Source organism: Trametes versicolor (assembly GCF_000271585.1).
Source record: "Trametes versicolor FP-101664 SS1 unplaced genomic scaffold TRAVEscaffold_13, whole genome shotgun sequence".
NCBI lineage: Eukaryota > Fungi > Basidiomycota > Agaricomycetes > Polyporales > Polyporaceae > Trametes > Trametes versicolor.
The window spans coordinates 1,140,371-1,151,417 of record NW_007360333.1 but is presented as its reverse complement, the minus strand read 5'-3'; the positions used below and the strand labels follow the sequence as shown (position 1 = coordinate 1,151,417).

The 11,047-nt window shown below is 46.7% G+C and overlaps 3 protein-coding genes across 3 annotated transcripts; all 3 read left to right on the top strand.

Annotated features, from left to right (window-relative positions):
- Nucleotides 1-874: 874 nt before the first annotated feature.
- Nucleotides 875-1,213, top strand: TRAVEDRAFT_81374 (uncharacterized protein; the record flags this gene model as incomplete). Its single annotated transcript, XM_008046195.1, has 1 exon — nucleotides 875-1,213. A coding segment is annotated over one exon (339 nt), but the record flags the coding sequence as incomplete, so codon positions are not given.
- A 195-nt stretch (nucleotides 1,214-1,408) lies between these two features.
- On the top strand, nucleotides 1,409-2,197 carry TRAVEDRAFT_84524 (uncharacterized protein; the record flags this gene model as incomplete). The annotated part of the gene is made up of 1 exon (XM_008046194.1): nucleotides 1,409-2,197. A coding segment is annotated over one exon (789 nt), but the record flags the coding sequence as incomplete, so codon positions are not given.
- On the top strand, nucleotides 2,189-5,127 carry TRAVEDRAFT_80516 (uncharacterized protein; the record flags this gene model as incomplete). Its single annotated transcript, XM_008046193.1, has 2 exons — nucleotides 2,189-2,594; nucleotides 4,961-5,127. Coding segments are annotated over 2 exons (573 nt in total), but the record flags the coding sequence as incomplete, so codon positions are not given.
- Nucleotides 5,128-11,047: the final 5,920 nt, after the last annotated feature.

Below are 11,047 nucleotides of genomic sequence, written 5' to 3'. Positions count from 1 at the left end.
TTTTACCATTTTTGCAAGCCAGAATGCATACAATAGTTTTCAGATCAATCACTTATGACACACAAAAACATATATGACCCTTTGTTTTAGTACATAATACCTCAACTGATAGCTGACTAGCCTCTCTTAGTGGCATGTGGCATCCAAATACTACTACCAGATCACTGCTCTAAAAGGAAACTAGGGGTATAGTACTTGAACTACACTATATCATGTGTTAAGGGTCTGTTTTGATACAGTGCATAGCCTATAGGCATAGTGTGCAGTGAGCGGATGTGCTGTGCAACCTAGGGTTACACAAGCGCCCAGGGGAGAGGCTTTACATGTGGTAAGAATTGTGATTAGAACCAATCTAAGGCTAACCCTAAGCTGTGCTATTGGAATCCAACCCTAACCCTGCAAACATTACAAAATTTTGTATGTGGCGCCTATCAGAAAGCTAATGATGGGTAAGTAATTTTTTCCCACGGGGTCGACTTTCCGACATGCAAGTTGGCAGGAAGGTCACCCCATAAGAAACGATTTCTTCGTTCCTCATCAATCGTAATCATGTGTTGAGGGACATAGCCTGTAGGCATAGTGGGCAGTGAGCGCCACATGTGCTGTGCAGCCTAGGGTTACACAAGCGCCCAGGGAGAGGCTTTACATGTGGTAAGAATTGTGATTAGAACTGAGCTAAGGCTAACCCTAAGCTGTGCTATTGGAATCCAACCCTAACCCTGCAAACATTACAAAATTTTGTATGTGGCGCCTATCAGAAAGCTAATGATGGGTAAGTAATTTTTTCCCACGGGGTCGGATTGGCGTCACGCAAGTTGGCAGGAAGCTCACCCCATAAGAAACGATTTCTTCGTTCCTCATCAATCGTAATAATCGAGGCTGCACAGACAAAAATGGAAATTGCAAAGCCCGGTTCCCCAGAGAGACACATCCAGAGACTGTGGTAGACCCAAGCACTGGTGCACTGATCATGAAGAAGGGAGAGGCCTGGATCAATACCATCACCCACGCAGTCACCTATCTCATGCACGGGAACACTGATGTCACCAGTCTGTTGTCAGGCACTGCTATCAAGTCTGTCATAGCCTATGTTGCTGATTACATAACCAAAACCCCACTCAAGACCCATGTGATGTTCCAGTCTATCCAGCAGGTGTTTGAGCGCATCGTGGAGCTGTTAGGCAGTCAAAAGTCTACTAAAGAGAAGGCCCGGTCTTTGATCACCAAAATAGTGAACTCGCTCACTGCATGCTCTGAAATTGGTGGACCCATGGCAGCCATGTATTTGCTCAAGCATCCAGACCACTGCAAGAGCCACAAATTCCGCACCTGCTTCTAGAGCGGATATGTGTATGATGAGGTGACACCTGAGGATGTCAAGCTTCTGCAGTCACGTGTTGCAGGACGTGGTCCAGGCAGACCTAAATTGAACCAGCCATGCTTCCGCAATGTGTCTATTATTACTGCCTGGAACACACACAGAGACAAGATCAATGAACTGGGATGTGAGAGGTTTGCAAGAGAAAATGGCCAGCCATTGACTACATTTTATTCTGTGGACAAGCTCTCAGCCAATGCAGATGACAATGCAACCAAAAAGCAGTGCAGACAGACCATGAATCCAAGAAGGTCCACCAATATTCTCAGTGCAGAGCTCCAGGATTGTCTGTGGAATTTGTCGCACACCCTCACTGACCATCTGCCAGGAAAATTGACTCTGTGTGTGGGCATGCCAGTGATGATCAAGATCAATGAAGCAACTGAATGCTGTGTGACCAATGGAGCAGAGGGTGTGGTTGTTGGCTGGAGGTCCAGACCCATCAGTGAGGACAAGGAAGCCCTGGAAACTTTGTTTGTCAAGCTCACTGCTGCCCCTACCACTGTGAAATTGGATGGATTGCCAGAGAATGTAGTGCCCATCAGCCACCAGTCACGCAAGATCAGGTGCAAGATGCCCAATGGAAATTTCCTGTCCATTTCCCGTGATCAGGTATCAGTCATTCCCAACTTTGCCATGACAGACTTTGGATCCCAGGGACGTACACGGCCATACAATGTGTGTGATTTGCATAATTGCCGCTCTCACCAGTCAATCTACACATGCTTGTCCAGAGGATCTACATACAATGGGACTATTATTGTGCAGCCATTTGACCCAAGAAAGTTGACTGGTGGAATATCTGGGAGTCTGCGTCAGGAGTTCAGAGAGCTTGAGTTGCTCGATGAAATCACCAAGCTGCGCTACCTGGGCAAGATCTCACCCAAAGTGACAGGCATCACACGCAATGAACTGATCCATTCATTCAGAAAGTGGAAGGGAGAGCAGTTCATGCCAAAGACAATGCACAGGGCCCTGAAATGGAATGTTGGTGATACATTTCCTATTGAAGATGTGCAGGCAGATGCTCCATGGCAGATAGTCGAGAAGGCAAAACCCAAGGACAGGAAGCAGCCCAAACCAGATCTACCTGATCAGCCAAAGAAGACAGCTGGATATGTTGCAGCCCAGGGCACACAAGCTTTGACAGTTGTGAGCAATACAGTGGACAAGAAGTCGGTGAAGCGTAAGCGAGAGGATGACTGTGATGCAGTGGGTGCCAAGAAACCTCGTGGTGAACAGGTGCATGCTGGAGATGTCAAATGGCAGGATAGGATGACACCCTGTGATTGTGTAGTAGGGGGAGCAACTCATGCAGTCTCAGATAATGATGCACTCCAACCAAAAGACTGTGGGTGTGGAACCACTTGGACCGGTGCGAGGCTGAGGAGCAAGAACAGATAAGCTTCAAGCCCGGGCATGTGTGAGCTTCCCTCCTATGCAGCCGGCGCTCCCTCCTGTGCAGCCATGACCATTGTGGTGTTCCCTGTGACCAGCACCATCTCCTTCTGCGCAGACAAGAAGCTGTTTGAGCTAGATGTGTTTAAAGTCCATGTACACAGCAATGATCCAGGTGTGTACCTCAACTGGTGAGCTGTCTTATTTAATAGACACACCATCTGATTGCAATGCTACAGAAACACTGCCATGATCAGTGCCAGCTGCATGGGAAGGAGCACCAGCCATGGAGGATGCTGCAACAGTTGTGCCTGTGGGACCACACACTTGTTTAGTTTATTTGTTTTGCACCCTACTTATATGTGCATTGCCCACTCACTCACTATACATATTGAGCTCATCTCAGCCAACACTAGAGCCTTTCATTTCACCAGTCGCAGCTATGAGTGTGAATCTCAGTCAGATGTTGGTTACGCAGGACTAACAGAATATATTGAAGTATCTATGAGTGCAATTCTAAGGGCCACAAGCGTAGGTAAGTGTCAGTAAGCAACCTGATAAGTAAAAGGGGGAGCTCACTGCAGTCAGCAGGTTATGCAGGAGGCAAGATTTATTGATCTGCTCCTATGGGTGGGCCGCATGCCAATGGCTCAGTATGGGCTTAGATGAAGTCATCAAATCATATTTTCTCTGTGAGGGGCTATGCCGGATGTATAGGGATGCACAAACAGTGGTGGTTCATGGTGAGGGTGCTTCCGCTTGCTAACCCTCCTGACAGGTTGTTTGCCAGGTGGAGCTGGAGACCCTGGTTCAGTCCGCTTTTGACCGCTCCATTGAAGGCATAGAAGACCTGAAGCTAGATCCCCTTCCTCAATGAAATTAACCTCAGCATGGATCTGTTCACCACAAGGCTTCTTGGCACTCACTCCATTGGGGGGTGAGAGCAAGCCACTGCTTCGGCCACCCATTGGGTAGGGTGATTGGTACTACCTACAAGGGTGTCAAGGTAAGGGCCCAGACAACTCATAATGCTAATGTGGTCACCCATTCCCTTCCCATGCCCAAGATATATGCGAGGAATTGAGTGAAGTATTAGCATTCTTATACCTTGGACCTACGTCTGGAGGCAAAGTACTATGCAATCTGTCCAATGCAGGACCACCATGAAGCACAGCCATCATACAGTAGGAGCACACTCATCTGGGGATTTACCACAGTGCAGAAGATGTGTGACAAAAGTGTAAATTGGACACTGTCTCCTACACCCACAGCCCTGCTTCCTATGCCGCATGGTGCTCTGCCTCCATGAGGTCTATGTTGCAAAAATGATGGACAATATGTCATACTCATATCAAGATGGTGCTGAATAGCAAGATGTGTGCCCAATATTATACTTGTCCAAAGCAACAGCCGGCTATGGCTACACAGATCGGCTCTGGCTCCTGTATGGTAAGGTTAGCACAAGGTTTGCCACTCATTGCAGCGGTCTGGAACAGGACACTTGCCTTCCGCACAATAATCTCATGTTGTGGTGGGTTTACAGACACTTGCAGATTCAGTTGGTGGAATTGGGCTGGGTTTGCCAGAGCCTGCATCAATATTGTCACAGTATTGAACTGGACAATGTCACATTCCTCATCGAACATGAGGTCCAGCATGATGTTGTCGTCATGCTCTCCATTGTTGACCTCAATGAGCTCCAGAATGTGCATTTGATTCGCTGGCTGTTCTCCTGGGTTTGCTCCACTTAGGGTTAGGTTAGGGATTGGTTGTAGTCTTGTAACTTTGAAAGCACATATTAGGTCTGTGAACTAGATGGGATGGTGTTCCACAGACCAGTTGCTGTCTTCTGCAGCTAATCAGCCAGTAGTAGCCCTGTCATGTTGCCCTCATGTTGCCCTCATAACCAGTGGTGTGGAGCTGGCAGATCAGCAAGAGCTGCACTTAGTAAGCGAGTATGGGCACCCCAGGGAAGGTGAGGTTGCACATTGTGTGTTTGTGGTCTCCCTGAAACTTGTGCACTGCCTGAATGTGAGCCAAGCTTGAATACATCAGAGTGTAGCTGGTCAAGATCTTCTTGTTGCCATCAAGTGTAACTGCCTGCCATGTTACCAGTTCTGTAATGGAGATGAGCCCCATATTAAGTAGCCTTGGAGATGTCAAATGGTAGGATAGGATGTGAAGTCAATTTCATTGGGTTCAAGTGGGACAATGCCAACTACATCTGTGCTTATGACAGTCTTCTGACTGTTTTGTCAGTGTATACAGAGTGTAAGCAACAGTGGCAGACAATGGTACCTGAGCAGAATGCATTATTGTCAAAGCTTACTGGTCACTTTAATGGTGTAATTGCTATTAGAATGAGATCTATATTGAATCTTCAACTTTGTAATCAAAGTAATCATTTTGGTCACATAGTCTTTTCCACATGTGAAAGTATGATCTCAACTTTACTCCAACTTTGTAATGATTATGATCATTTGTAATCAATATCTACATCCTCATCAATCATACCTGCCGGACACGGCCCTCTTACCCAAGTCACCTAGTACATGTGTCCCAGCATAAACGCAGAGCTTGCCCTTGCCTTCATGTATGTCCGCTGTCAATTCACTCTCTGCTTGTTGTACACATAATTCTTGCACCACATGGCTGACCTCTTTCTGCTGTGATTTGTGCCTTTAGATCTCCATGTCATGCAACCTGAGCAGACCGGCTCGTTGCATGCACATGTACCCATGTGCAGGTAGCTTGGCTCCCTCATGCTTGGTGGCTGTCTATGTTTGTTCATAGGCCCTTCCTATTCTCTCACCATCAAGGCCACACACTTTGCCTGCAGAACTCATCATCCTTGGAAACCTCCAGTGTCCACGTAAACCAAGCCCAATGGCTCATTGCTTCAAGATCTTCATTGCCTGGTACCAACCTAGGGCACGACCCCACTGTGAAGCACAATACCCCACAATCTAGTGGTTGGATTCACACAAGAAGGGTCTTATATCATACACAAGGGGCATATCTTTTAAGCACAAACCACAGCTCTCATATTCCACGGTGTGAGGGGCATCCTGCAATGGTAACCATGAAATGAAATGAAACATATCAGTATGGACACTTTATGGCTATGACTTGACTATGATCGGTATCAACTCTTACTTGTATGATACTGGGGACGTATCTGTTAGAAAAACATGCAGCCTAGCTGCATAGATGAAAACCAAACCACCCTGAGTGCCCATTGCAAAGCAAGACCAGTCAGTATGCAAGACAACAAGCCCAAAGGTGAGTGTCTTCAATACCAGCCTTGCTCTAAGAAGGACCTCAGAGTGGCAAGCCCATCTATAGGCTAGGCTGTCCCCAGCAACTGCAAGAGGAGCATGTGCACAAGGCAACATGCTCGCTGTCTCAAATCAACGCACACATCGAGGGAAATTGGATGTTTGTATGTGTGTATGTGTGTGAGCCCAGACACCCACCATGTCATCGTCTACTGCACAGATGCACCCTTGCTCACACTACAGTTCTGGGAGCATGCCAACCTCAACAACCTCTTGAATGTGAAGTTGCACCTTTGGATGTTGTGTGAGTGGCTGCAGGACTTGATGAACTACCTACAAAGGAAGCACATGAAATTTGTCAGGGTGCTTAATGTTGCTTGCATGGATAGGAAGGCCTTTGCCTTGTTAGTATCCTAGATGTCTGGCAGCCCTAGGGGTCGGAAGCACAGCTAACTGTTAGCTGGGACACACCAACACTCATTCCACTCCTCTTTGGTCACATGGCCACTGGCCCGCATGACCAACTGGCTGCCCCTGGCAGAGTGTCAATGGGGGTGCCTCAAACACGCCTCCAGCCTGACCTCCCTCACCAGTGGTGCTAGGGTGCTGGTCCTCCATGGTAGCCCTGACCAACCATCTTGGGAGGAGGGTTTAGCAGTTTTCAGAGTGGTCATGTCATAGAGCATTGCTCAGAGGTACTTTACACAGCAATACATGGCTTGCCAGGTGGGGGTACCTGTGGTTGTAGTAGAGGACAAATGATTGTGCCTTGGCCAAGTGCAAGATCGAGGTGGCCGCAATCCTCTACTAAATCTGAAGACACTCTGTCAAGAGGCAACTGTGGTCAACAAGCTGGCCCTCACTATAAGCAGCACAAAGCTGATGCCAAACTGCATTGTGCCATGGGACCCAAACAGGTTTGTGGACATGCTCATCTTGAAGGATGTTGAGGCTATATCAGGTGAGTACTGTCACCACAGCAACACGGCACTGATCTTCAAGGACATTGGCCTCATGGGCCAGGACCTGTCTGCAGGGATAGGTCAGCAGGTCGAGACCGTGTAACATGAGGCCACCCAAAGGGGGAGCCACAGAGCAAGCCTCTTTGACCACCCCCAAGTGTAAACTCAGTCATGATGTCATGTCCACCAATACTGTGTCTGACCCCTGACATGGGCCCACTTAAACTGTACCCACACTCAACCCCGGGTACCCTCTTGCAGGGGCTCAACAATCACTATATTGTGTGCATCCTGGCCTCATTGATCTTGTACTTTGAAGGGGCTGCCATTTACTGGCTCAAGGAGATGGAAATAAAGTGCCTGCACCTCATTAATGAGGTGTGCGCACTGCAGGCCCACACTGCCCTGGTCAGGGCAACCAGCCAGCACACCAATCACCATGTAACTCTTGGTCAAGCAGGAGATGAGGGCCCATTGCAAAGACTATCAGTCTGACCTTCCGGCTGAGATGGGATGAACATAGATATCCGTGTGGCTGACTTATGGTGTCCTGTAGCTCTCGCTTGCATCCCACCGTTGCACAGGTCGGGCACTGCAAGGCAGTGACTGGAAAGATTGAGGCCTTCCTCCTGAGATTGATCCCAAGTACTCATGTGATGAATTAGAATATTGTCCTTACATGCACCTAGGGCTCTCAACCAATTCTTTCTTCTGTCCTGACTGGTCAGCTGAGTGCATCAATAGCACTGCCCCTATGCATGATCTTGACACTGGGCTTCATTGAGTGCTGCTAACTTCGCGGTGGGCTCCACATGATGATGATCCGGGCCATCCGCCTGGTCTGAGTCGAAGGCGAGGGTGAGAGTGTCGACCAGCTCAGAGGAGGCAAACAACTAGGCAGACTGTATCCACCTAGATAGAAGGAGAATGAAAAGCAGAAGATGATCCAAAAGACGCGTGAGCGTGTCCGAACTCCGAACAGAGTGCGGGCAGAGATGCGGCGACGAGGAGCGACGAGAAGCGAAGGCGATGGGCGACAAGGGGCTAGGTGTGCAGGCCATGAGAACTTGTGTCCAAGCTCTGAGTCTATGTGCCAGATTGTGGCACATGTATACATGGGCAGTAGAAGATGCAACTCGAAGGAGGACCTCATTTGTGGCTTGAGTGCAGCTCTTTTGTCGTTCTTGTGAAGGTTTGCTTGGAGGCAGCGCTGAAAGTGCATAAGCAAACCCACATCAGGATATGTGACTGGCTCCTGAGCATGAAGACTATCCCTGACTGACTGCCTGATGGTAGTTGAATAGGTGATTATGCTGAAGTGACCTGTAAGCTTTGACAATAATGCATTCTGCTCAGGTACCATTGTCTGCCATTGCTGCTTACACTCTGTATACACTGATAGCAAAGTAGTCAGAAGACTGTCATGAGCACAACTGTGGTTGGCATTGTCCCACTTGAAACCCCCCTCCTCTGCACGCTCAGCGACGTGGCACCAGCTACACTTCCTCAGGGAGCCCCTGGCCTCCTGGACCACATTTTCTACTCACAAACAACATCAGCAGAGGGAGCGGTGCAAATGTGCATTCCCTGCCACACACCTTGAAGAGTCCATTGTACACATCAAGGTGCAAGTGCTCATCAGTGACACCATTTGCACAGAAATTTCTTATTGCTGATCAGTAGGTGTCATAAACTGATCCTAACAATGCCGCCTGCCCCAGCGAAGACTCGAGAGCTTGAAGAAGCCAAAGAAGAAGAAGAAATAGAATGGTTGGGTCTCCTCCTCTAATGATGCAGCAAATTCTTGCCAGCTTACAGGTGAGTGGGCCACATTGTGGTTGCCTGTGTTGATTGTCTTGGTGCACACGCCAATGTCTTCAAGTGCACTGTGTACTCACTCAGGCCATGCAGAGCTTGATAGCGGAATGACCATGCCAGGAAATGATGCATCTCATAGCAAATTGCCCACTGCTCAGTGTGCAAGCGAGAAATGATGCTGCACGTCTCCTGGGTTGTGGCTTACTAGCACAGGGGCTTATGGCATACTGAAGTCCTCACAGCCAGCCTCTCATCCTCAAACCGACGCCCAAACTTGCCCAGAGCGTGTCACCAGCATAAGTGTAGCACCTTTGCTTCACTTGGGTGAAGAGGGCCATGGCTGGCAGGTTTGATTGATGAGGGTACACATTGTTAATGACATGTTGATACAAAATGACATTCACAGACATACATCACCATTTTGTTTTGAGTCTTTTCTAGAGATGTATCCCACTGCTCTACTTTGTGGATTCTAAAACAACTTTATATCCCTTTTGGACTAAGAATTTAGATGTAATAATGCATTAATATCTGGCATAGCACAAGTTGTAGTTACAATATTGTTATGTCTGGTATGTATGAGCCTAAACTATCTTCTGATCATTGACATGTTTTGATAATGCATAGAATTTCCTACTGATTCAGCACAACAGCATCATAATAATCTATATGTTGTTGATTAGAGTAATGGTCTAAGCTTACTCAAACTGCCCAGGGTACTCAGCCATAACATCACTTATGCCACTTGTAAATCTTTGTGTCACAATGATGCAGATATCCTTATTCAATAGTACTGCTTATCCCCAACTTTATTTTATTTCATGCCTAGCTAACCAGCCCTGCAGATGACAGCCTGATAGTATTTTTTTGATTATCTCTTAGTATCAACAGATGAGGTTGTAAACTTAGCCACATTACAAAATAACATCACAATATTAACAGAAGGGCAGTTTTATAGACGTTGATGTTATAACGGTCATTCCATTGACTATTGATCAAGGTTGATTCTCCACTAGTATTAGCCCTCTATAAAGCCTAGAAAAGTAAGAATTTTACCCATACACCAGCTTGATCTGCTCTACAGGATTTTGACAAGGCATCCCATCATTGTAGCTATTTCTAGAGCATGCAATAGATCAGTCATACCTGGATTAAGATCTTTATTGAATAGTTCTTCAATGCAAGGCCTTCTCCTGTTTATTAGATGGGAATTATCTTCTAATCCATTTGTTTTGAAGGGTTTGAGAAGCAATTCTCTCATGCTTACTATATTCCTTCCATTTGAAGGGCAACAGGGCAATGTTCAGCAAGACAGCTTTGTTAGGTCTTCTATCATAGGCTTTAATGCTCCAAATACTAACTGTGGCTGAAGGTCATTACCAGATTGTATGCACATTACCCAGTCTTTATTCTTACTGCTTCATGTATATAGCTTCATAATCACATTCTCTGACACACATTGGTTGTATAGGACAGAAGATAGGGCTGGCAATGCATCAAAGAAACTGCATTATCTGGACCTGAACATCCTTATACTCCAATCTATGCCCTCAATTGGCATTCTATTGACCTACAAACAACACCATTGTGTAGAGCTCAAATTTCTGAACCTGACAGTATATAACACTTGATATTTATGCATCATCTGGACCTGAACATCTTTTTACCCCAATCTATGCCTCCAAATGGCATCCTATTGACTTGCAAACAGTGCCATTATGTAGAGCTAAATTTTCTGGACCTGACAGTATATAACACTTGATATTATGCTTGGAAAGACACTGACCTAGACTCAAATTGATCCCCATTAGTGACAGATTGTGACACAAAGTCACTTATGGTGGGTTGTTTGGCTTGTAGCACCCACAGATGTGCCCAGAACATTATACAAACACCCCCATTGCATTCTCCTCATCAACAGCTTTCTGGTGATATATAATAGTAGTATGTTACACCATACAATCACCTATTAACAAGCATATTAGGTTGAGCTGTGGCTGAAAACAAACAAAGCCAAAGCTAGTGGCACGACGACGCTAATCCGCATCGTCGTGCCATTTGCTTTGGTCTTGTTTGGCTCCAAACAGAGAAGGGTCAATATCTCAGCTTCTACTGGCCCAAATGTGACATATTATATATCATCAGGAAGCTGTTGACAAGGTGAATCCATCTGTGCAAACTAATCAAGGATGTGGTTGCAGGGAACAAGATAT